Below are 24,876 nucleotides of genomic sequence, written 5' to 3'. Positions count from 1 at the left end.
TCCTGTTTTTGAAGTTGTTGTGATTTTGTTGTCATGTTTGTGAAGCTCAAATGTTGAGGCGTGTGGGATGTGTAAGCAGCTGTGTTTGAGTGATGTGTGTCTGTAGATCAGCAGTGGCCTGTGTTTAAGAAACTCTTGTGTTTTGCAGGAGGTGAACAGAAGTGTGTGAAAGACGACGGGTTTCTGAGCGCAGCTGAGGAGGCCGTGTGGACATCCGCCATGAGACTGTCTTCAGATGAACCTCAGCCCGTCTTCAGACCCTCAACGCTGCTGACCTTCAGTGACGAGCCGTCAGAACAGGTGAACACAACCTACAGCGATATACAGTATGTCAGAAATCTGTCCTGATTCATTCATGTTTGAAAGACAAATATGCATCATATTAAAGAAAAACGAAATTACAGATAATGTACTCACCCCCTTGTCATCCAAGATGTTCATGTCTTTCTTTCTTTAGTCGTAAGAAATTGTTTCTTGAGGAAAACATTTCAGGATTTCTCTCCATATAGTGGACATCTATGGTGTCTGTGAGTTTGAACTTCCAAAATGCAGTTTAAATGCAGCTTCAAATTACTCTAAACGATCCCAGCTGAGGAAGAAGCGTCTTATCTAGTGAAATGATCGGTCATTTTCTATAAAATAACATTTCTACACTTCTTAACCACAAAAATGCTGGTCTTGTCTAGCTCTGTGATGCGCATGCATACTCTTTGGTTCAAGACAGTTAGGGTATGTCTAAAAACTCCCATTTTCTCCTCCAACTTCAAAATCGTCCTCCATCGCTGCAGAAGAACCGACCCAGTGTTTACAAAGTGAATGTGCAAAGAAGATCAAACACTCTTTACAAAAAAAGGTAAAACAGCGATGTAGGAGGATTTTGAAGTTGAAGGAGAAAATGAGATGGGAGTTTTTAGACATACCCTAACTGTCTTCAACCAAAGAGTACACATGCGCATCACAGAGCTAGACAAGATGAGCTGAGGTTAAAAAGTATATAAAAAATAATTTTTTTTTTTTTTTTTTTTGAAAGTAATTGATTGTTTGGCTAGATAAGACTTCTTCCTCTGTTGGGATCGATTAGACCTCTTTGAAGCTGCATTTAAACTGCATTTTGGAAGTTCAAACTCAGGGCACCATAGAAGTCCACTATATGGAGAACATTCCTGAAAATGTTTTCCTCAATAACCACATTTCTTGATAAAAGAAAGACTGAACATCTTGGATGTATATTATCTGTATTTTTGTTCTGGAAGTGAACGTCTCCTTTAAACTCTGTAATCTAAATGCATGGAAATCTTATCTTCAAATAAGTAAACCTTAAATTCAGGCGTGAATATCATGTGTGTGTGTGTGTGTGTGTGTGTGTGTGTGTGTGTGTGTGTGTGTGTGTGTGTGTGTGTGTGTGTGTGTGTGTGTGTGTGTGTGTGTGTGTGTGTGTGTAGGGTCCGTGTGTGTCGGGGCCGGTTCGAGAGCTGTCCCTGTGGGAGTGGAGACATTGGCAGAACAGGCCGCTGCACACTCACAGCGTGGGACATTCGGAGCGATGCCTCCATTTCACCTCCATCATGGAGCTGATCGACCGGATGAGACAGGAGGAGCAGGTGAAACACACACACTCTCACATACAGCTCATGTCCTGATACGGATCTCAGAGTCTTAGTTGTCAAGGTGAAGAGCGTTAGAGCATTAGAACCTGCCTCTGTTAATCTAAACAGGCTCACTGCTTCATTTCTGAAAGCATCACTTCGAACCATTAGCTCAATTGAGTTTCAGAATCAAATCCTCTCGTTTTGCTTGTATTTTTGTTATCTAAATCAGTCTGTTTTTGTTAGAAATATCACAGGAGCTCTGAATGACCTGCGCCATTATGCTATATTATCACAACATATTGGATTCAATCTTGCTGTCAACTTGATTTGTTTCATTTAGGACCGGTTTTGTGTTTCTGTTTGCATCTAATTAATCATAGGCCTCATTCATCCGAAAGTAGGCACCTCGTTCTTGTGTGAAAAAAGCATTTTTATGAATAATTTTCACAATATGAGATTAAACATTAAAATGAGCAGTTTCTTTCACTAGTGTGCTTTAATGTTTAATCAGGAAGCTTGCTCTTAAATGCTTTAATTTTGTACAAAATTGCAAAAAAGTCACACTCGTGTTGTTTGAGTCCAATGCGATAACGTTAAACTAGTATTTTCAGGAAAAAGAAAATCTTTTCCAGGTCAGTTTGACCCGAACACAACCAGAGGGTTAAAGGGTTAGTTCACCCAGAAATGAAAATTAGCCCATTATTTACTCACCCTCCTAGGTGTATATGACTTCCTTCTTTTATTCGAAGCTTTAGAATCGCATTGGTGGGTGTTTCTTTTCATCAGTCTAATAGGGAGGGGTAAATAAAGGCCTCCTGTAGCGAATCCATGTGTTTTTGTGAGAAAAATATGCATATTTAAAACAAAACAATCACTTTAATATAGGGGTGGGCGATATGATATTTTTGAACTTTCAGAAGAATCTCAGGATTTTTTTGTTCAGAAATATCACGATTTTATCACGGTTCTTTGTCATGTTGGTTTTACTATTTTGCAAGTTACAGCCAAACTCATTTCCCTATTTTAAAATCAAAGCCTTACAAGGTAACAAAATATAAAATAAAAAGAATGGCAGAGGTTTAGGCCAAATTAAGCGAAGATAAAAATCTGTCATTTTTTAATCTTTGCTATTAAAAAACAAGATCAAAGATTCATGCTACATGTTACAAATACACATAATATACAAATAAAACAAACTTAAATTTTCAGGTACGGTAGGTGTATTTATCAGTAGCATTCAAGAAATTGAATTAACAAAAATACAAATAAACCCTATATACATAAATTATACATTGACTCTTATTAAAGCGACTGTATTAATGTTTTTCAGTTTTATTAGCCTACCATCACCCCAATTTCTTTAAAACATAAAACATATTGAACATAAAACTGATTTTGAAGAATGTGGGTAACCAGGTCCCCAGTTACTTCCATAGTTTTTGATTTATTTTTCCCCACTATCAAAGTCAATGGGGACCCGCTACTGTACTGTTATCCACATTCTTTAAAATATCTTCTTTTGTGTTTAGCACAAGAAAAAAAATAATAATAGAGATTTGTGACATCATATAACTGTCCCTTTAATGACAATCCTCAGCATGTTTAGTTCTGTCGCTTTAAGAGCTGTACGCTTCTAGTGTCTACAGGCTCGCATCTGTTTTTCTCTCATCTGTTCGCTTTCACTTTAGACACCGTTTATATGTAAATCCTTGTGTGTTTTCGACAGTATTAGCAAATTAAACGGCAAAGATAGCTTAGTCCAGTAATCAGGCGCTGTTTGGCAGGCTTTTAGCGCGTAGACTAAATAACGTTATTTTACCGGCCTGGCAAATAATGTACTTTTGTGATTGCGAATACGAACAAGTGTAGTGTCCGTGAGTGATTTAAATTATTAATATGTTTTAAATATGGATATGACTCTTACAAAAACTCATGGGTTCACTACAGGAAGGCAATGTGAGACACTTTTTATAATGGATGGATGCACTTTATTGGACTTGTTTCGGACTGATGGAGAGAAACACCTGTCTATTTCATTCTAAAGCTTAACTGCCAGGATAATTTTTAATATAACTCTGATTGGATTCGTCTAGAACAAGGAAGTCATATACACCTAGGATGCCGGGAGGGTGAGTAAATAATGGGCAAATTTTAGTTTTTGGGTGAGCGATCTCTTTAAGAGTCAGTTTTGATGTGTTTGTGAGTTCAGAAGTGTGCTGTAGTTGAAGAACAGAGCGCTAGGATAGCCTATGTGTGTCTGACGAATGGCTTACATCTGTACTACATTCACATAAACAGACAATGATTCATAACCCATCATCCAGCTGTCTCGCACTCCATTTGTCTGAACAGATCCAGTGCATCCAGTCGTTTGTCAGCAGTTTGAATGAATCCTGTGGAACGGAATCAGACCCAAACACTCCTCGTCTGATGGACGTGTTTCAGCTGCTGATTCAGGGTTTCTGTGGGTTTCAAAGTCTTAATTCACCCATCCACAAAGTCTTAAATCAATACAGTCGTGGCATTAAATGCTTGCGTACACTGCAAAAAAAATGCAGTGGGATGCTGAAGTTGATGTTCCTCAGTATTTCTGTCCTGTTGTCCAACACAAATAGCTAAACATATTAAAACCAAAACACATTTACTGGAGATGCAAATGTAAAATGAAGATAAAATCAAGTGAGTTTATGATTAAAACAAGAACAGACATCTGTCAGTGGTGTCAAAAAAACACTGTTTGAATTAGGTTGATGGTTTGAGTTCATTAGATATTTGCTGTTTTAATCAATTTCTTGAAAAACAAGACTGCCTTCTGTCATTTTGCTTCTCAAGTAAATGTGTCTTGATTTAAGGATGTTCAGATATTTGTAATGGAAAACAAGATGGAAATATTGAGGAAGAGCAGCAGTTTTTGCAGTGTTTTCATATTTAATGATTGGGAGCAGAGATTCAACCTTAAGCTATTCATTTTGTTGTTATAAAATAAATGAAAAACTAATAGAGATTATAATTTTATTCGACAATTTAACTTTTATTTTACAATCAACTTATGGTTTTCTAGACATCTGCATTTAGAGAACTTAATTATTCCTTTGATTTTTTTACTTGGTCTTTAAAAGGTCTTCAACTTACCTTCATCAAACCTGCAGAAACGCTGTGTGAGATTTTTAATTCTGTAAAGTTGCTTGTTTTTAAAAGCGCTGTATGAATAAAGGTGATTGAGTTGAGAGAACCAACCCCGATCTCTGACGTCAGACGTGGCTGTAGTTGAAGAACAGATCCGTCTGATATACTCTACATACATCTGCACTACACTGACATGGACAGACGGTGATTCAGAACTATTATAGATCAGTTTCTTCTTTGTGTTTTCATAAGCTGTTGTTCAAATGGTCTTAAAGTCTTGGGTTTACCTGCAGGAAGCCTGAGATGTGGGAGTGACTCGTGTGTGTGTTTGACGTCAGCGTTTGGCTGGAGGCTGTTTCTGCTCCTCTATACATGCGCTCTGTAGATGCTCTCTTATGTAACTCTTCTCAGAACACTTACATAAGCTCTGCAGGCAGGAAGTGGGTCACGCCGTGTGACCTACATGTCCACGAGCGCAGGAGCGAGACACTGGACACGTCGTTCTTCAGAGTGTCAAAACAGCGGCTGGAGACGCGGCTGACGAGGATCAGATATTGATCTGCTGTTTCTGCCATAATGAGATTATTTACTGGAGCTTTGGTCTGGATTAGTCTCGGCGAGAGGCTGGTTTTTCAAATAAACGCTCTGATGCTGTGTTACACACTTAGAGATGATGAAGGGCTTTGGTGGTTTTATTGTGAGCATGGTTGGAGTGTGAAGCATCAGCGGCGCACAAAGCATCCATTCTCTGCGTCCTGATTCGTGTCTCACATGATGCCTCACATGATGAGCTCATTATGACGTTTGGATTCGGAATATTAGGGGTTCAGTTGTTATTGGATCATAAGTCGATGCTGTCGAATGTCACACAGCTCACTTCAGGAGTTTGATGATCACTGACAGACATGAATATATATATATATATATATAATTTATTAATGTTTTACTTGCATATTCATGAAAGATAGGTCATTTATATATTTACATAGATGTAGATATATCTTTTAGATTATTTATGCATATATAATGCAATTTTTGTTTATATATAATTTATTTTAGATATGTATATATTTTTATTTATTTTCAATTCAAGTTTATTTGTATAGCGCCTTTCATAATGCAAATCGCTTCAAAGCAGCTGTACAAAAAAAATGTAGGCTACTACAATATATTTAGTAGCTTATTATTGGTGACTACTGTATGTTAAGTCGATGTACATATGGTATAAATATTAAAAACAGTAATGGTGTAATCAAAAACAGATGATGAACACTAATAGTAATGATTATGTGTTGCAATCAAACTTGTAGAAAAATGGTGTAGTGCTGTATGTTGTTTCAAGGCTGGCATCATCGGCGGTCCTCTGAGGGGTTGGCATCATCTCTTCTTCTGAATCCAGGCTATAATCTTGTGTAATTCCTAGTTACCACGGGATGGAAATCCTCTGGCAGAAACAGAGAAACAAATAGAGAAATAATTAGCGTAGCTGCTGCTCCAACCAAGCAAAAATGATGTGTTTAGCCCAAGCTGAAGAATATTAATGTGCATTTGATCAGATGTAACTGAAGTACAACGTTATGAGATACATTATGTGAATGCTTGGATAAAGAGATGAGTCTTTAATCTAGATTTAAACATAGAGAGTGTGTCTGAACCCCGAACGTTATCAGGAAGGCTATTCCAGAGTTTGGGAGCCAAATGTGAAAAGGCTCTCCCTCCTTTAGTGGACTTTGCTATCCTAGGTACTACTAAAAGTCCAGAGTTTTGCGACCTTAGGGAGCGTGAGGGATTGTAGCGTAGTAGGAGACTAGTTAGGGAGCGTGAGGGATTGTAGCGTAGTAGGAGACTAGTTAGGTATGCAGGAGCTAAACCATTAAGGGCCTTATAGGTAAGAAGTAATATTTTGTAAGTGATACGGAACCTAATAGGTAGCCAGTGTAGAGACCGTAAAATTGGGGTAATATGATCATATTTTCTTGATCTAGTAAGGACTCTAGCAGCTGCATTTTGGACTATCTGTAGCTTATTTATTGAAGATGCAGGACAACCACCTAGTAGTGCATTACAATAGTCCAGTCTAGACGTCATGAATGCATGGACTAACTTTTCTGCATCAGAAACAGGTAACATGTTCCGTAGCTTAGCAATGTTTCTAAGATGGAAGAATGCTGTTTTTGTAACATGATTTAATTGAAATATGATTTTCAAAAGACAGGTTGCTGTGTAACACCCAGATTTTTGACTGTAGAGGAAATAACAGTACATCCATCTAGTTGCAAATTGCAGTTTAAGAGATTCTGTGTACTGTTTTTTGGTCCAATAAGTAATATCTCGGTCTTATCTGAATTTAACAGTAGAAAATTATTGGTCATCCAGTCTTTCACATTTTTAACACACTCTGTTAACTTTGCGAAGTTAGAAGTTTCGTCTGGTCTTGTTGAAATATATAGTTGGGTATCATCAACATAACAATAGAAACTAATCCCATATTTCCTAATAATATTACCAAGGGGTAACATGTAAATTGAAAATAGCAGAGGACCTAGGACAGATCCTTGTGGCACTCCATACTTTACTGGTGTTAGCTGCGATGACTCCTCGTTTACATAAACAAAGTGGTAGCGATCGGACAGGTATGATCTGAACCATCCTAAAGCCTGCCCTTGAATACCTGTATAGTTTTGTAATCGATCTATGAGTATGTCATGATCTATAGTGTCGAACGCAGCACTAAGATCAAGTAAAACTAGCAATGAGACGCAGCCTTGATCTGACGCAAGTAGCAAGTCGTTGTGCAGTTTCTGTGCTATGATGGGGCCTGAAACCTGACTGAAATTCTTCAAAGATATTATTATTTTGCAAAAACAAAGAGCAGTTTCTGTTCTTTACACCATGACAACAACCATTCATTTAGAGCGAAAAGTCTACTGAACCTTTCGTGTCCACGTCGATACGTGGGAAGTGGTCCTGACACGATGATCTTCGTCTCGATCAGGCTCCCGAAATCCCTCTTCAAGGGGGATTTTATGTATTTATGTAATATAATTTATAAATGTTTTATTTTAAATTTAGAAATTTATTTAGTTTATAATATAGACTTATATACTATATCTTATATTATTTACATGCATGCATATATATAATGCAATTTTGTTTATATATTTGTTATATATAATTTATATGAGATATTATGTATTTATTTTATATATTTCTATGTGTAATTATATACAGGGTGGGTTTAAAGTAACTAGGCAATATGGCTATAGAACTTGTATTAATAATTATAATTAATAATTTAATAATACTTTATATGTGACCCTGGACCACAAAACCAGTCTTAAGTCGCTGGGGTATATTTGTAGCAATAGCCAAAAATACATGGTATGGGTCAAAATTGTTGATTTTTCTTTTATGCCAAAAATCATTAGGAAATTAAGTAAAGATCATGTTCCATGAAGATTTTTTGTAAAATTCCTTTTATAAATATATCAAAATGTAATTTTTGATTAGTAATATGCATTGTTAAGAACTTAATTTGGACAACTTTAAAGGTGTTTTTCTCAGTATTTTGATTTTTTTGCACCCTCAGATTCCAGATTTTCAAATAGATGTATCTCGGCCAAATATTGTCCTATCCTAACAAACCATACATCAATAGAAAGCTTATTTATTGAACTTTCATATGATGTATACATCTCAGTTTTAAAATACCCTAACCCTAAACTGTTGAACAACTCTTCGTGTGTGTGTGTGTGTGTGTGTGTGTGTGTGTGTGTGTGTGTGTGTGTGTGTGTGTGTGTGTGTGTGTGTGTGTGTGTGTGTGTGTGTGCGCGTGCGCGCGTGCGCGTGCGTGCGTGCGTGTATGTTTTTGTGACATATCAGGACACAAATTTGTGTAATAACATGGGTATGACATAGGTATTACAAGGAGAGGGTGACTTATGAGGACATTGCCCATGTCCCCACTTTTCAAAAGGCTTATAAATCATACAGAATACGTTTTTTTGAGAATGTAAAGATATGCACTCCTGTGAGGGCTAGGTTTAGGTGTAGGGAAGGTGTAGGGTGATAGCAAATATCGTTTGTACAGTATAAAAACCATTACGTCTATGGAATGTCCCCACAATTCACAAAAACAAACGTGTGTGTGTGTGTGTGTGTGTGTGTGTGTGTGTGTGTGTGTGTGTGTGTGTGTGTGTGTGTATATGCATTTTTAATATTTACATATTTATATTTATTTACATTTATAAATGCATTACTTGCATATAGATAGGTATTTATATATTTTATGTAGGTATGTTTTATATATATATATTTTTTATATGCATGAACAAACATATCAGTGCCCAGCAGTGTTGCATTCATTTATTGTGGTGTGTAATTAATGTATTGCATCTCATTATTGATGATGTTCTCTCCTCACAGAATGACTGTAGTGTTGATTCTGAGCTCATGCTGCATCTCCAGGAGGAGGATGTTGATGGTGGAGGATCAACAAAACCAAACACTGACAAAATCCCTCGACAGAAGAGAACCAAAGCAAGCTTGAGACTCACGCATACTGCTCACTGCTTAGATCAAACCTGTGAAGATCAGACACCAGAGAACAACAGCAGATCTGAGACGTCTGCTGCACACAACACTGAGAACCATCACCTCACAGAAGAGCCTTTCACTCAGAGCGACGGGAATGAGGCGGATCTGATCGATCTGTTAGAACATCCTTGCGTTGAGGAAGCAGAGTGTGACGAGAGCGAGGATCTTCAGCACATGTTCTATCAGCCTGAACATCAGAACATCAGTCTCAAGCGCTGTCCTCACAAACTGACCAACACAGCTTTCCAGATGATTCTGGCTAATGTCAGATCTCTCCTGTCCAGATCTCCACCACAGGACTTTGACTTCAATCTCCCAGATCCACCTAAAGAGTCATTTCACGATCAGTTCCAAGTGACATTTAGCCTGATCGCCGATGATCCGTCGATTAACGAAGATCCTGAGGATCAGAAATCAGCAGGAGGCGCTGTTTCTCCAGGCTGGGATGATCTGTTTGATGAAGACCAGGATGAGGCTGATGCAGTCGCCAAAGCCGAAGAGCAAAAGGAAGACCGGGTGAGTTTGAACGAGAGCGTCGACCTCTTCGGAGACGACGAAGCGTTCCTTCAGATGAGCGTTCCTGACGTTCAGACGCCAGAAAAGAGCACAGGACCTGATGGAAACCCTCCAGAGCAGAAGCAGCAGACTCCTGCAGACGGAAGCAGAGGATCTGAGCAGGGCTTCAACTGCTCGCAGGACTTCTTCTCTGTCAACTTTGAGCTGGGGTTTGACTCTGAGGACGAGGAAGCCACTGATCCAGGAGCGGCGAACATCAGCGCATCAGCTGCGAAAGCGTCTCCGGTCGTCTCGACTCCACAGCCTCCACACATCAGAGGAAACTCGGCGCTCACGAGATCTGAGCAATCGCCGCTGCTCTCCAATCAGTGGACGAGACCCAGCGCTTCCACACCGAACCACGTGTTCCTGCCTCCGTTGAGCCGAGGAGCTGAAGATCAGCCGCGCTCACGGCCTTCAGCGAACAGATCCTTACAGAGGACGCTGTTTGAGAGAGGAAAGACGCTTCAGCAGCAGCCCTCATGTGCAGGTTTATAATCTCATTAATGTTGTAGAGATGCACACAGATGTTTCAGGACAGACTGTGATAAGCGCGTGTGATGTATGTGTGTGTTTCAGGCGTGTTGAGCAGCGACAGCGAGGATGAGACATCTCTGAGGACTCATAAAGTCAAGCCGGTGTTTTCTCCAGAGGTCAGATTTTGAGATATCACATAAAAAAAACCTGTATGGAAATGCCAGAAATTTCCAGAAAATATCAGAAAAAACGTGCAATCAATTAAGGTGGATAACTATTTTTATTTTATATGAAAACATGCACATACATATATATATATATACTTTAAAATATAATTTATTTCTGTGATGCCATGCTGAATTTGCATCAGCCATTCCGCCGGTCTTCAGTGTCGCTGTTATTATCAGTGTTGGAAACAGTTGTGCTGCTTAATATTTTTTGGAACCTGTGATACTTTTTTCAGGATTCTTTGATGAATAAAAAGTTACAAAGAACATTTATTTATTTATTTAAGTTGTTACTATTACTTATGATCAGTTGAACTGAATAAAAGTATTACATTCTTTTAAAGAGAGAAAGAAGAAAAATACTGACCCCAAACTTTGAACAAGGTGTTTATTGTTACAAAAGTTTTCTATTTTAAATAAATGCTGTTCTTTGTAATGTTTTATTTATCAAAGAACCCTGAAGAAAGTATCACAGGTTTAAAAAAATAAAATACTAAGCAGCACAACTTTCCAATATTGATAATAACTTTGCAACACAGAAATAAATTAGATTTTAAAGTATATTCAAATAGAAAACCACTATTTTAAATTGCATTAAGATTTTTACAAAATTATTTTTTTCTGTATTTTTTTTAATCAAATAAATGCAGCCTAGATGAGCCGAAAAGTCTCCTTTAAAAAGCATTCAAAATCTACCTGATCCCAATCTTTTGATCTTATACTGTCTATTATTATATATGTTTATTTTATATATGTTAAATATATTATTTTATATATATATTTATTTTTATATAACATTTTTTAATATGTATGTATTGTTTTTAGTATTTTTTTCAGTTATAGTACAAACTAAATAAAAATGAGAAATGTTGCTTTGAAAACTAGCTGAAATAATAATTTTATTATTTCAGTTGAAGTTTATTTTAAGTAATGAAAGCTGTTGATGGTTTAGTATTACTTCATTAAAACAGCCTTGATCTGAATGCAATATAACATGTCAGCATTTATTGCATTTCATCTGCACATTATTAATTATTCATAATGTAGGAAAAACAACAGCAGCAGCTTTTTATTAATTGATTATTAATACCTTGCGTCAGTTTCCCAGGAAATTATGATTTTCTTCTTTTTAACACATGGGATGGAAATTGTACTTTGTTTACAAATGTTTGATGCAATGTTACAATATTTGTGTGACATTTACAGCTTTAGATGGAAGCCGTAAGTTTTAGAGCTTATTCTAGAAGTGCTGGAAAACACACATGTAGTACTTTAACATGTGTGTGTGTGTGTGTGTGTGTGTGTGTGTGTGTGTGTGTGTGTGTGTGTGTGTGTGTGTGTGTGTGTGTGTGTGTGTGTGTGTGTGTGTGTGTGTGTGTTCCTGCAGCAGTCAAAGATCTGCAGTGACGTGGATTCTCCTGTTCAAGTCCGTCGTAAACGTACGGCTGCGTTAAACACGGTACGACTGCTCACGGTTCATCTGCTCACGCTGCTCATGTGTTTTAGCCGTCGATTCATTCCCTCTCTGTCTGTTCTTCAGTCGGAGGACAGCGACGGACACGGAGACCAGCTCTCAGATGAGGATTTTCAGGACGTCTCCCTTCTTCAGCCCAGAGCCGTGGAGCCGTGTCTCGTCAGGAAGCCTCATGTACGTCACATGACCACAAAAACATACCGATTGTTTGATTATCGTCTCACGCCTCATTTCTTGTGTTTTCTAGAAGGTCCGTCGAGAGGGACGGCAGTTTCTGGATGAGGAGGCTGAGCTCTCTGAAGATGAGGATGTTTCATCAGATGAAGAAGATGGAGATGAACAGAATCACTCGCTGCAGGGGTTTGTGGTGAACACGACTCAATGTTCACAGGGTCTGAACGGTGAGATTCGCTGATTCTCCATCTGAACACCACTGCTACAAACACCTCTGCTCATAACTCAGATTTTATTCATCACGAATGCTTGAAATTGATCAAAAGTGACAGTAAAAACATTTATGTTTTAAATAAATGCTGTCCCTTTGCACTTTCCATTCATCTGTGAATCATGAAAAATAAAATGTATCATAGTTTGCACAACTGTTTTCAACATTGATAATAATTAGAAATGTTTGTTGAGCAGCAAATCAAAATATTAGAATGATGTCTGAAGGATCATGTGACACTGAAGACTGCAGTAATGATGCTGAAAATTTAGCTGCGCATCACAGAAATAAATGACATTTTAACAGATGTTCACATGGAAAACTTATGGAAGCCTGTTTCTGCCAATGAATAAAAAAAATGAAAAAGGTAATTGCGGCAATTCTGACTTTTTTTCTTACAACTGTGAGTTATGAAGTCAGAATTGTGGGTTGTAAACAATTGCGAGAAATAAAGACTTTTTTTATGGCAATTGCAACTTTGTATCTCGTGATTCTGACTTTTTTTCTCAGAATTGAAAAAAGTCCAGTTCTGAGGAGAAAAGACTGATATGTTCACAGAATTGTGAGTTTATATCATACAATTGCGACTTTTTTTCTCAGAATTGTGAGATATAGCTGCACATCTGACTTTATAGCTCGCAACTGCGACCTTTTATCTCACAGTTCTGACTTTTTTGCAATTGCGAGTTTATATCACGTAATACTGACTTTTTTTTCTTAGAACTGTGAGATATCAGAATCAGAATTGCAGGTTATAAACAATTGCGAGAAATAAATACTTTTTCGTGTTTCTTACTTTTTTTCTTAGAATCGTGAAACATAAACTCCCAATTGTGAGTTCTTAAGTCCAGTTCTGAGAAGAAAACACTGATATGTTCACAGAATTGCGAGTTTATATCATACAATTGCGACTGTTTCTCAGAATTGAAACTGCGAGAAAAAGTCAGAATTGTGAGATTGCAAGTTGTAGTTGCAAGTTTTTATCACGTAATACTGACTTTATTTCTCAGAATTGCGGGTTTATATTTTACAATTTTGAGAGAAAAGGTCAGAATTGCGAGTTTGTATCTCGCAGAAAAAAGTTACAAAAAAAGTTTGTATCACTGAGAAAAAGTGAGATAAAAAGTCACAATAACCTTTTTTTATTTTTATTCAGTGGTGGAAACAGGCTTCCACAGAAAACTTGTTTTAAATTCTAATAATATTTCACAATTTGTACTGTATTTTTTGATCAAATAAATGCAGCCTTGGTGAGCAGAAGAGATATTTTTCAGAAACATTTAAAAATCTGACTGACCTCAAACTTTTAAATGCTTTTGTATACTTTAAATGTTTTTATTCTCACCCTGTATTAAAGGTTACATCTCAGATAAAAAAAAAAAAAGAAGGTTGATTTTAATTTTCATCATCAGACTCTGAGATGCAGGCATTCTATCTGAAGTCAGTGAGGAGTCCAGCGGTTCAGAACCGGGTCCGAATGACGTATAAACCCAAACATAACATGAATATTTTCTCACAGGTGAGCATGAGTCACTGTATTGAACACCTTAATATTCAAATATCAGCTGCTAAATATCATCACAAATAAATTGTTTTGGTTTGTCATTCAGTCAGTTTTAAATAAGAAAACTCAGTGTGTTTGTGCTGCTGTTGTTTCAGGTCCCAGAACAAGACGAGACGTACGGCGAGGACAGCTTTGTGGTTAATGGGAGTGAGGATGAGGAGGATGAGAGCGTCAGTGAGGAAGAGCCTGTGGAGGTGATCCATGAAGACTCGTACGTCGACGGGAGGAAACAGTACGCCACGCGCCGCAGGGTCCAGATCCGGCAGATTCGAGCGGCGAACGCTACCGGAGGAATCCAGTCGGAGAGGAACGTGAAGAACAAGCGCTCGAGGATCATCCGGCTCCAGGACTCCAGTGAGGAAGAGGAGGAGGAGAAAGAGCAGACAGACTCTGTGTTTAAAGTGCCACAGTGTCTCCAGAACGTCTCCAGACTGACGGAGAGGGACGACAGGAAGCGGCAGAGACTCAGCGATCAGGTGGCGCTGTCGGAGGAGCTCGACTTCCATCCGGAGAAACAGGTGACAATCACAACATTTCAAATAAGGAATTGGATCACGATTCATTCAATTCGTGAAATCATTCGTGAACCCGCTCCGAAGTCTGAATCTATGGCAAATGATTCGCAATCCACGATTTGAAGTGATTCGCTCTGAAGAATCAAATGATTCGCAAACCCGCTCAAAAAGTCTGAATCTATGCGAAATGATTTGTGATTTGCGACTTAAATTCTTGACTGAATCAAATTATTCACAAACCAGCTCCAAAGTCCCGACATCAAATGATTTGCGAACCCGCTCATTTAATTTTGTGTCAAAAGTAAACGTTAAACCGTTATTTCATAGATGCATTGTCTTTCAATAACTCAAGCACTTTTCAAGCATTTCTTCTGGAATATTGCTATTTTCAAAAGTTTTCCAGGCCTTAAATTTCAAACGGTCAAATTCAAAGCACTTTAAGCACCTTGTACGACCCCTATATGATTAAATATTTGATTTACACCCCATTTCAACTCCTCCTCATATGGTGAATCAATCTCAGGTGTCTGAAGGCTCTTTTGGTCGGTCTGCAGGTGACTACAGTGACTGCGCAGATGCAGATCCCGCCAGACGCAGACGCTCCTCTGAGAGTGCTAGTGGACGGCCGCTGCATCAGCGGGGGGTCAGAGGTCGTGTCCTGTCTTCGTCTGCGACATGGCCTGCAGGTTCACATCTGCTCTCTGATCAGCTCAGACTTCATCGTGAGCGACCGCATGGCCGTGGAGCGCCAGAGCGAGTCGGAGGTCGCCAGCGCTCCCAACCGCAAGCGACTGCAGGAGAGAGTCCAGCGGCTGCAGGCCACATACGAGCGTGTGTGTCTGATCGTCGAGAAGGACCGCAGCAAACCTGGTGAGAGCCACAAACAGTGATGAGCACTTAAAACATAAAATAAATTTAATATCTATTCTCTAAAAACATGTTTAATCCATGAATTTTTAACAAATAACGCTTCCTCCAGTGAAAAAGTGGTCTGGTCTGAATCAAGAGAGAAATCTGCACAGATCAAGCACTGTTTACAAGTCAAAACAGCTCTAAACAAATATGAGGCTGGATTTTGATGTGAGAGACAACAGCAGATGGACTTTATCACTGGAGGAAGTGTTATTATGGATTATGGACTTGTCTTGATGGATTTGTTTCTTACAAGCACACAGCTTTTGGCTTCATTAAAATGAATGAATTCATTAGTGTTTCTGACCATTGTTTTGTGGACAATGCATTACAAGTAATGCAAGTTACGTAATCAGATTACTTTTTTTAAGTAATTATTTACAAGAAAATATCTGTTACTTTTTCAAAGTAACGCCAGTTACATTTTGTTTCCTTTATGTATTTAATCCCATTGTGTTAACCGAGATCTTTGTTGATCCAATTCATCCAGACTAATAAGCAAAACTAACTTTAGATGAACTAACATTTTCTCATTCCTGAAGATTTTCCTACAGTTCTACTGTACAGACGTGAATTTACTTTTCCTTCGGCCTTACGCTTATTCATTTCACTCTTGCGTGAAAGGGCTTTTACATTTGTTAAAAATCTAACTTTTTATATTAAAAACAAACAAGCAAGCCCTGCCCAGACACAAAAGCAATGTTACACATTACTTTCCATAAAAAGTAACTAATGTAATTAGTTACTTTTTTATGGGGTAACACAATATTGTATCAGATTACTTTTAAAAGTAACTTTCTCCAGCAGTGTTTGATTCTGATCACATGATGTCTGCGTCCGTCTGTTGTTCTCAGGTGAGACGGTGAGAGTGTTTCAGCGCAGCCGCTATTACGACGGGACGCTGGCGGCGCTGGTGAAGGCGGGGGTCCGGCTGCTGGTCAGCAAAGGTCCAGACGACACCGCCGCCATCCTGTCTGAACTCGCACAGGTGGAGCGCAGGAAAGGTCAGGCGATCGGCGTGCCCCTAGAGGTCAAAGGTCATCAGCAGCAGGCTCTCCAGTTCTACCTGACCCTGCCACACGTGAGCTACGTCAGCGCGCTCAACATGTGCCATCGCTTCAGCTCCGTCAGTCACATGATCAACAGGTGCGCACCAGATTCCCTCGTTAACCGCAGATGTGCTTTATTAACGTGACTGACGCGTTTCTGTTGTGTTTCAGTTCGGTGGAGGAGCTGCAGGCGTCTGCGCATGTGAGCCGCTCCAGAGCGGAGGACATTTACCGCTGTCTGCGCTACAGCTGCGATTCAGCGCTCATGACTAACCAACTCTAACTTACACACAGCACTTTAACGCATTATGAAATATGGATTTATTTTTTATAAATAATCAAGATTATATCATCTCTTCACGTGATGTCAATGTTTTTCGTTTTAGGAAAGTTCTGCGCATCAGATTATGAATGTTGCCGTTACGGCAGTCGTCATGAAGTATTTATGTTTACAGGTCGAAGAGTTTCTGTGTGAGCAGAGACCACTTTGAAAAATAAAAATGCTCTATCTTTTAATAATCGCTCATCTCTCTTCTCCTTCAGTGTGTTTGAGATCATCAGGTGTGTTTCTGGGTTTGAGCCACTAGAGGCTGCTCTTCTCCACTCAACCTCCATCACGCCTCAGTTCCTCTGTGATCTTCCTCTCCATTATCAAAGCATCAGCTGATGACGGCTGTAAATTGGTTTGTTGTGTTTGCTTCTGTCTCTAGGCTGGAATACACCACACTTCATCACTTTTGTTGAGTCACTGTTCGCAAATTTTTAAAGAAAATTGTGCAGTGCATGATGGACACTTTGTTTTTTACCCTCAGACTGTGATTTCATCTAGTTGGAGGAGGATATTAAACATGTTCAGTATTGAGAGCTGATTTATATAATCAAATCAAATATCATTGTTTTTGGAGCTTAATTCAGTGCATGTGATTACTGTATTAGACAGGGTGTTAAAAACACATTTTTATCCTTCAGATAGTGTTGGTGGGGGTGCGTTTTTATTTTTTCTCATGTGCGAGGAAACATGTGAATCACAAAATACCAGACTTTCAAGTCGATCAGAACACAACACTCTCATGCAATTCTTAAATTAAAATGGCAAAGACATGATAAATGAACACAGTGTGTGTCTAAAATCAGCTCTGTGTCCATCATGCACTATGCAATTTGATAAATGAAATATGTACCCTGGACCACAAAACCAGTCAAATAAGCTTTCCATTGATGTGTGGTTTGTTAGGATAGGACAATATTTGGCCGAGATACAACTGTTTGAAAATCTAGAATCTGAAGGTGCAAAAAATACAAACATTGAGAAAACCTTTAAAGTTGTCCAAATGAAGTTCTTAGCAATGCATATTTCTATTAAAAAATTAAGTTTTGATATATTTACAGTAGAAAATTTACAAAATATCTTCATGGAACATGATCTTAATATCCTAATAATTTTTGGCATAAAAGAAAAATCAATAATTTTGACCCATACAATGTATTGTTGCCTATTTCTACAAATATACCTGTTACTTAAGACTGGTTTTGTATCTCCAGGGTCACATATGTCTACTGTAACTGCACACAATCTGACTTTGGGCATCTAGTGTTGACTCATTTAGACTGGAAATCAAGAAAAGTTGTGTAGTGTATTCTAGCCTCAAGACATTTAGTGTTTGATGGCCAAAAAAGGCAAAACAAAGTCAGCGAGTGTGTGACTCCTAGTCTAGTGTGTTCCAGTCTCCATGTCTTTACGTGAGTGTTTGTAAGTTCATCTTTAGACACTTAACCAGAGACAAATATTCTTACATGTGTTTCCATATTTATTGAATGTTAGAAAGTGAATTTATTGAATTTATTGTTTATTGAAAGTGAAGAAGGTCTGTGTGTAACACATGTTCCCTTGAGCTTCCTGAATCAAAAACAGATGATCAGTCATCAGCTAAACCCCTCATACTATTTACATTCATAAAACAAACACAAATATATCGTATTTACAGCAATAGATCAATTACAGTCACGTCAGGAACTAGTCATGTTTAAGGTGCTTGTAAAGATTAAATAACAATTAGAAAATGCATCTATGTAAACATGTAAGACCATGTGACTGTTTCTTAAACAATCATCTTGCGGTCTGAGAGATTTTTACATTATCTTTCTTTTATGTTTAAATGAAAAGTCAAACCTTGTCAAAAACAAAAGTTTTACATGCATTTTTGGGAAAAAATGTGCAAGAATTGTACTTTTAGGGTTGCAACAGCTTGCCACTGATGCAGGACCATTAAAAGGACATCTTTGTACCTTATTTAGCTCTTCTAAGTGCATAGTAGTACTGTGCTTCAAGATCACATATTGCTTCTCTAAAGTACTAATATTTACATTTATGCATGTTAGATGCGACTTACATAGCATTCAAGGTACATTTTACAGCTTTGCGTTCTCTAGGTATCAAACCCGTGACCAGTGTTGGGCAAGTTACTTTTAAAAGTAATGCATTACAATATTGAGTTACTCCTTAAAGTAACTAATTACGTTACTTAGTTGCTTTTTATGGAAAGTAATGCGTTACTTTTGCGTTACCTTTTAAATCTGGGCAGGGCTTGTTTGTTTTTAATATAAAAAGTTGTATTTTTGTCAAATGTAAAAGCCTTTTCACACCAAAAGCCTCAGGCTTAGAGAAAAGTAAATCTCCGTCTGTACAGTAGACCGCAGAAGAACAAATGTCAACTCTTCAGCAATAAAAAAAGAAAACAAATGTTAGATTATCTTGAGTCATTTTTGCTCATTAGTATGGATGAATTGGATCAGAGAAGATTAATAAAATGGGATTAAATACATAAAGGATATTTGCACTATTTACCATATTTAATTATTGCAGGTTTGTGTTGAATTTCACTGTTTTTATTCATTTTGAAGAACACTGTGTTTGTTTTTAGTGAGTGAGATGAATTAATGCATGTTCACATTTATTCTAGAACTAAAGTAACATCTTACAGTTTCTCTCAGCATGAGGACAGGAGAGCTTTTAATCAATAAAAGAGGGGGGAAAGTAACTGGTGTTACTTATTTGAAAAAGTAACTCAAAGTAATGCGTTACTTTACTAGTTACTTCAAAAAAGTAATATTACGTAACTTGCGTTACTTGCAATCAGTAACCCCCAACACTGCTTAGGACCTTGAAGCTGTATGCTCCATAATATTCACCATTTCAGACATAAATAAGGTTCAGAGTTGTGTCTTTACCAGTCACACTGACGCACCCCTAAAAAAGTGAAAAAAAAAAAAGGAAAAGTTTTTGCACGTTATTTTCTCATCCTTCATCAGCGTCAGACGTTTCCACAGACGCTGATCTGGAAAATCCTCAAACCCAATGAAGACTCATTCATTGCATTAAATCAGCGGTACGGTCCATTAAACATGAAATAGTAAAGATAATATAAGGTTGTTCTTCAGCCTTTGCATTCACTGACCTTTTCTCTCTTTATTCGACAGAATCATCCGAGAGTCTCGAGTCAGATCTGTGTCAAATCTGTGGTTCTATCTCAAGTCTGCAGGTCTTAGAGTCACAGGCTGCTGTGCTGAAGATCGGGCTGCATGGACTCGCAGTCCTTCAAACCTCCGTCGTCTTCGCGCATGTACATGAGGAAGAGCGTGACGGTGGCGAACGTAGTGGCGTTAACAGGAAACGCTCTCAAGAGAGTCGACGTCAGCCCTCGAGTGAAAACCCTCCATCCTTCCCGCCGCAAGCTCTGCCGAACGCAGTCTGCGATGCCGTCGTACCTGTTGGCTCCGCCCACTCCGTCCGCCTGGAGGCGGGACTTGATGACGTCCACGGGATAGGTGGACATCCAGGACGCCATCCCCGACATGCCGCCCGCCAGGAGCAGTTTAGGGATGATGTAGTCGTCGTAGGCGTTGCAGCCCAGCGCCCGCGTCAGCGTGTCGTACGTGAGGAAGTAGACGCCGAAGCCGGGCGTCTCGCGGATGACGGTGGTCACCATTCCTCGGTTTATTCCTCTGAACCCTTCCCTCCGGTAGATGCGGACCAGACAGTCCAGAGAGTTCTTGTACATCTTCCTGGAGGAGCTCTTCTCACCCGTTCCCTGCATCTGCATGCGGGTCTTGGCCAGCTCCATGGGGCAGCAGATCACGCACTGGATGAGTCCCGCCGCCGCGCCCGCCAGGAACTGGTGCAGAGGAGTGTCCGCGCCCAACTTGCGCATGGCGTTTCCCTGCACGCCGAACACGATGGCGTTGATGAAGGTCAGGCCCATCATGGGTGAGCCGATGCCCTTATAGAGGCCCAACATCTGGAGTCAAACCACAAACAGACAGAGTGTGAAGGGTTAATGCCTTGAGAACCCGAAACCCCTGATCTCTCCACCCGCGGACAAATATAGATGTTCCCCGTTCCTATTTTAGCTCCGCGTGCTCGTTCCTGACGTATCGGGTCTCAAGTGTTTCCAGGAGCTCGAGCGGCTCTCACACGTGTCAAACATCTCAGTCACTCCACATCCAGCAACGTGGACTTCTCGTCAAATGGCTTCAAATCAATATTCATTCTTAAAAATAAAGCTTTGTTGGCATTGGTGGTTCCATGAATAAACCTCAACATCCATGCAACCTTTTTGCAAAAATATTCACACTAAGAAAAATAATGGCTCTTTGAAGAGAACCCAAAATCATTCTGATATGGCATCACTGTGAAACACACGTTTGCCACCGTTGTTTTTAAAGTGAGTTGACTGATGGGTTGACACTGATGGCATAGGAGAACCATTGATGATTACTTGAAGAACCTTTCAGTTAACATTTCTTTGAAATAAGTAACATTTTACAAATCTAAAAAAATGTTTCTGTTACAAAGAACCTTTAATGTAGTGGAAAGATTATATGTGACCCTGGAGCACAAAACCAGTCTTAAGGAGCACCGGTATATTTGTAGCAATAGCCTTCAATACATTGTATGTGTCAAAATTATAGATTTTTCCTTTATGCCAAAAATCATAAGGATATTAAGTAAAGATCATGTTTAATTTAATTTTTGATTAGTAACATGCATTGCTAAGAACTGTATTTGGGCAACTTTAAAGGCGATTTTCTTAATATTTCGGTTTTGCACCCTCAGATTCTAGATTTTCAAATAGTATCTCAACTAAATATTGTCCTATCCTAACAAACCATACATCAATGGAAAACTTATTTATCCAGCTTTCAGATGTATAAACCTCAGTTTCACAAAAATTAACCCTTATGACTGGTTTTGTGGTCCCGGGTCACATATGGGCATTAAAGGTTCTTCATGAAACCACCAATAAAGAGTTTTTAATTTTAAGAGCGTTAAAAGATTCATTTTTGGTCCCATAAAGAAGCATTAAGGTTCATTTAAAGAACCATTTTCTTCATTTTAAAGATCGAAAGAACCTTTTCTACCTTAAAGAACCTTTTGTCCAATTAAAAAGTTCAATGGATGATAAAGAATCTTCACACAACCAGGAATGCCAATAGAAAACCATTATTAACCATTAAGAAATAAGATTATACGATTGATTAAATCAGTTGTTTTTGTCTCGTCGGTCATCCTGGAAACCGTGGAAGTAAATGGTTTTCAGCTGTAAGATCAGTGTAAAACCGACCTTCGTCAATAGTTACAAAGATGTTCTTAAAAATTTGTCATAACATTTCCAACTCACCGATTCCTGACGGACGATTGACTGGAAGCAGTGATACGTCCCACGGTACAAGGGCTTGTCCACACTTTGAACCTGCAGTCTCACCTAGAAAATGGAGTTTTTCCCATTAAACCTGCTGTAATCGGGCCACAAGTGATGATTGAGATGTAAAACAAAAGCAGAAATCACAAAGAAGTGCATGAATCTACAGCTGCTAGTGTTTGAGCATATTCAATAAGATTCCAGTCCAATGGAAAGAGAGGAACGCACCCGATCGTTACTTACTAGATTAACCCTCCGTGCGGCCGGTGAAACCGCCTCACTCTCATCTACAACAAAGCAATACTTTTGCTGTAAAAGACCCTTCAGCTGAGAACTTACGATTAGAACAAAGGCACCAAGGCAAGACGGGAGATATCACGGCTCAAGCGGCTGATTATGTGATTAATACACAACCTCACGTGAGGAGGCGATGGACTCGATCAGAACCAGATCTTTCTGTATCTTGCCCTTTGCCTTCAGGTACAGCAAACACTTTGAGTTTTAGAAAAGCGGACACAATCACAGAAACACGCATGCAATTATTGACAATAACAGGCCATATTACTCAACACAATACAATCTGAGCATGCTGGAAAGACTTTTAGTGCCGGTTATCATCTAAAGACATGTATTGGTCAGTGTTAATGTGCATTTATGCATTCGGTGGCTGATTTTATCAAAAGTAACTTGCACTGCATTCAAGATTTCTATCAGTTTTGGCATTGCCCGTTCCTCAGGGGTTCTGTAGTGCATTATCTGATGTGATACTGTGGCTGACAGTTGCATATAGTGACAATTTTGTCTCTAATAGTATGGATCTTGGAAGTAAAGTAGTTCATACTTTACTCAGTCATTACTGTTGTGCGGTTGGGAAATGTCAACAACTGTTGATGCTTTATTTTTCGTTAATTTAGTCACTGTGTTAAGATACCTGGGGTTGTGTTTGCTTTCTTCTAGAAGAGATGAAAAGTAATCAGATCTAGCAGTTTTAAGGCTTTTCTGTAGGATAGGGTACTTTCTCACCATGCAAAACGATATACCTTTTTTTTTCAGCTGCACTTCATTTTCCAGGCTGCTCTCTTTAGGGCTCTAGTGTACTCGTTATACCACGGTTTCGGACTAACAAGCACACTCGCACCCTAAATAGAGATTGTACGATTGAATAGATGGTGATTTGATAACCGTGAATGCAGAAACGAAGCAGACAAACATATGACAGTGTAAGACGAACAGTGGGTTTGTGCACATGCGCTCAGTGTTTATGATGAGCTTTAATAGCAGATTCACTCTTACAAATAAAGCTTCTAAAAGGGGTTTTGCCATAGAAGGACCAATTTGGTTCCCCAAAGAACCTTGAGTGAACCGTTTTTTAAATAACATTTTACATATCTAAAGAGCTTTGTTCTACTGTAGAGAAGCTTTTGTGTGGTGGAAAGTTTCCATGGATGTTAAAGTTCTCCATGGAACCATCAAAGCAACTAAAGAACCTTTATTTTGAAGAGTGTAGAAGATCCATTTTTGGTTCCTCAAAGAACCTTTCAGTCAGTGGTAGTTTAGTCAAACCGGACGTACCTTCACCGTATCAAAGGGATGTCCGACCAGCACACCTGCGGCACCTGAAACATGAATGACATTGTGCTGTTTTAAGACCAACATCACGACTAGGAAGATGTCAGGCCGGTTATATTTGACCCGCAAACGACTGACGCAATGTGTTAGAGATATGAGTGCGAGCGGTGTTTGAGGTCAGTTCTTCAGCCTTGACCCGTGCCAATGAAAGCGCAGCGCTGCAACACCTGCGTCATTGGTGCATGAGGCAAGAGCTGTTTGACCAATCGACATGAACATTACAGTCATCATTACTGACCGCACAACTCACAAACCTCTGGAGAAAGTCCTTATGCTTCTCAAGATCATTCCCGTTCAATGAGCTTCGGTTCTGATTTGAAGCTCTGCTTAGATGCATTTAGAATCAGAATGATTGTTTATTGCCTCTTTAGTCACATTAGAGTATTCCGTGACATTTGCTGGTTCCCGGTGTGGGATATTAGTTGGAGGAGTGTAAATGTCAGTGAGCTGACAGTCTATCAGTGATCAGTTATCAGCTGTTCTCTATTTCAGCAACTACTGTAGTTGTCTGCGTGTTACTTGACTGAGTGTTTAATGATCTTCAGTCGGTCAAATGAAGTGTTTTACCTCCAATACATCCTGCGGCAAAGTCCAGAGCCATTCCTCAGACGGTGTTGATGATGATGATGATGATGATGATGAAGATGAGTGTCTGTGAAGAGCTGTGATCTCCAGCAGCAGTCGGTGGTTTGGTCAGTGGCTGGACGTCTGCGCTCATGAGCAGCTGCTGCTTCTGTGCCGCTATTTTTACTGAATGAAGTTGATATGAAGGGGAAAGTCCGTCTGTGACCAATAGAAGCTCCAGGATGAAGAAACACCCCCGTCATCATCATCATCAAGGCTCACACCTTCATGTCTGTGCTTGCAGACACTGTTGAGGAAAAGAGAGAACAGCAGCAGCGGTTTGTGTGGATCTGTCAGTGTTTTACTGTACACAAGAGCTTCAGCTTTGAAATAAGATGCAAGTTAAACAGTAATTATATAATAATAATAATAATTTATAATAATAAGTAGAAAAA

General features: G+C 39.0%; 2 protein-coding genes across 5 annotated transcripts in view; one reads left to right on the top strand and one right to left on the bottom strand.

Annotated features, from left to right (window-relative positions):
• The window catches only part of LOC141285344 (Fanconi anemia group M protein-like), a 25,118-nt gene extending 8,068 nt beyond the window's left edge, over positions 1-17,050 (top strand). The window contains 12 exon segments of the mRNA XM_073818364.1: positions 149-289; positions 1,417-1,601; positions 9,141-10,356; positions 10,446-10,519; positions 11,958-12,029; positions 12,111-12,218; positions 12,292-12,445; positions 13,902-14,008; positions 14,149-14,571; positions 15,123-15,438; positions 16,335-16,626; positions 16,701-17,050. Of these exon segments, the coding sequence (XP_073674465.1) occupies positions 149-289; positions 1,417-1,601; positions 9,141-10,356; positions 10,446-10,519; positions 11,958-12,029; positions 12,111-12,218; positions 12,292-12,445; positions 13,902-14,008; positions 14,149-14,571; positions 15,123-15,438; positions 16,335-16,626; positions 16,701-16,812 (3,200 nt within the window). The 3' untranslated portion in view covers positions 16,813-17,050.
• Positions 15,328-24,876, bottom strand: slc25a29l (solute carrier family 25 member 29-like). Of its 4 annotated transcripts, XR_012338364.1 has the most exons (5): positions 24,425-24,876; positions 23,801-23,844; positions 22,208-22,291; positions 19,985-20,824; positions 15,328-15,435 (listed from the first exon to the last, which is right to left on the bottom strand). XR_012338364.1 is itself a non-coding variant. In XM_073817188.1 (4 exons), the coding sequence occupies exons 1-4, from the start codon at positions 24,456-24,458 to the stop codon at positions 20,078-20,080; spliced, it is 909 nt and encodes a 302-aa protein (XP_073673289.1). In that variant the 5' UTR covers positions 24,459-24,875; the 3' UTR covers positions 18,360-20,077. The 4 variants fall into 4 exon arrangements, 3 of the variants coding, with proteins under 3 accessions (XP_073673289.1, XP_073673290.1, XP_073673291.1); XM_073817188.1 differs by lacking the exon at positions 15,328-15,435 and having other exon boundaries at positions 18,360-20,824; positions 24,425-24,875; XM_073817189.1 differs by lacking the exons at positions 15,328-15,435; positions 23,801-23,844; positions 24,425-24,876 and adding an exon at positions 22,472-22,514 and having other exon boundaries at positions 18,360-20,824.

This window comes from Garra rufa, chromosome 14, assembly GCF_049309525.1.
Source record: "Garra rufa chromosome 14, GarRuf1.0, whole genome shotgun sequence".
In the NCBI taxonomy this organism is placed as follows: Eukaryota; Metazoa; Chordata; class Actinopteri; order Cypriniformes; family Cyprinidae; genus Garra; species Garra rufa.
The sequence above is the reverse complement of the archived record's forward strand: the minus strand, read 5'-3'. Positions and strand labels throughout refer to the sequence as shown.

Bases quoted from the DNA above. Each gene is read 5' to 3' on its own strand.
- slc25a29l (XM_073817188.1), bottom strand. From the start codon at position 24,458: ATGGCTCTGGACTTTGCCGCAGGATGTATTGGAG. The intron at 23,845-24,424 runs GTAAAACACTTC...TTCATGTTTCAG, and splicing joins TGCCGCAGGATGTATTGGAG to GTGCCGCAGGTGTGCTGGTC. The intron at 20,825-22,207 runs GTGAGTTGGAAA...GTTTGACTCCAG, and splicing joins CAATCGTCCGTCAGGAATCG to ATGTTGGGCCTCTATAAGGG.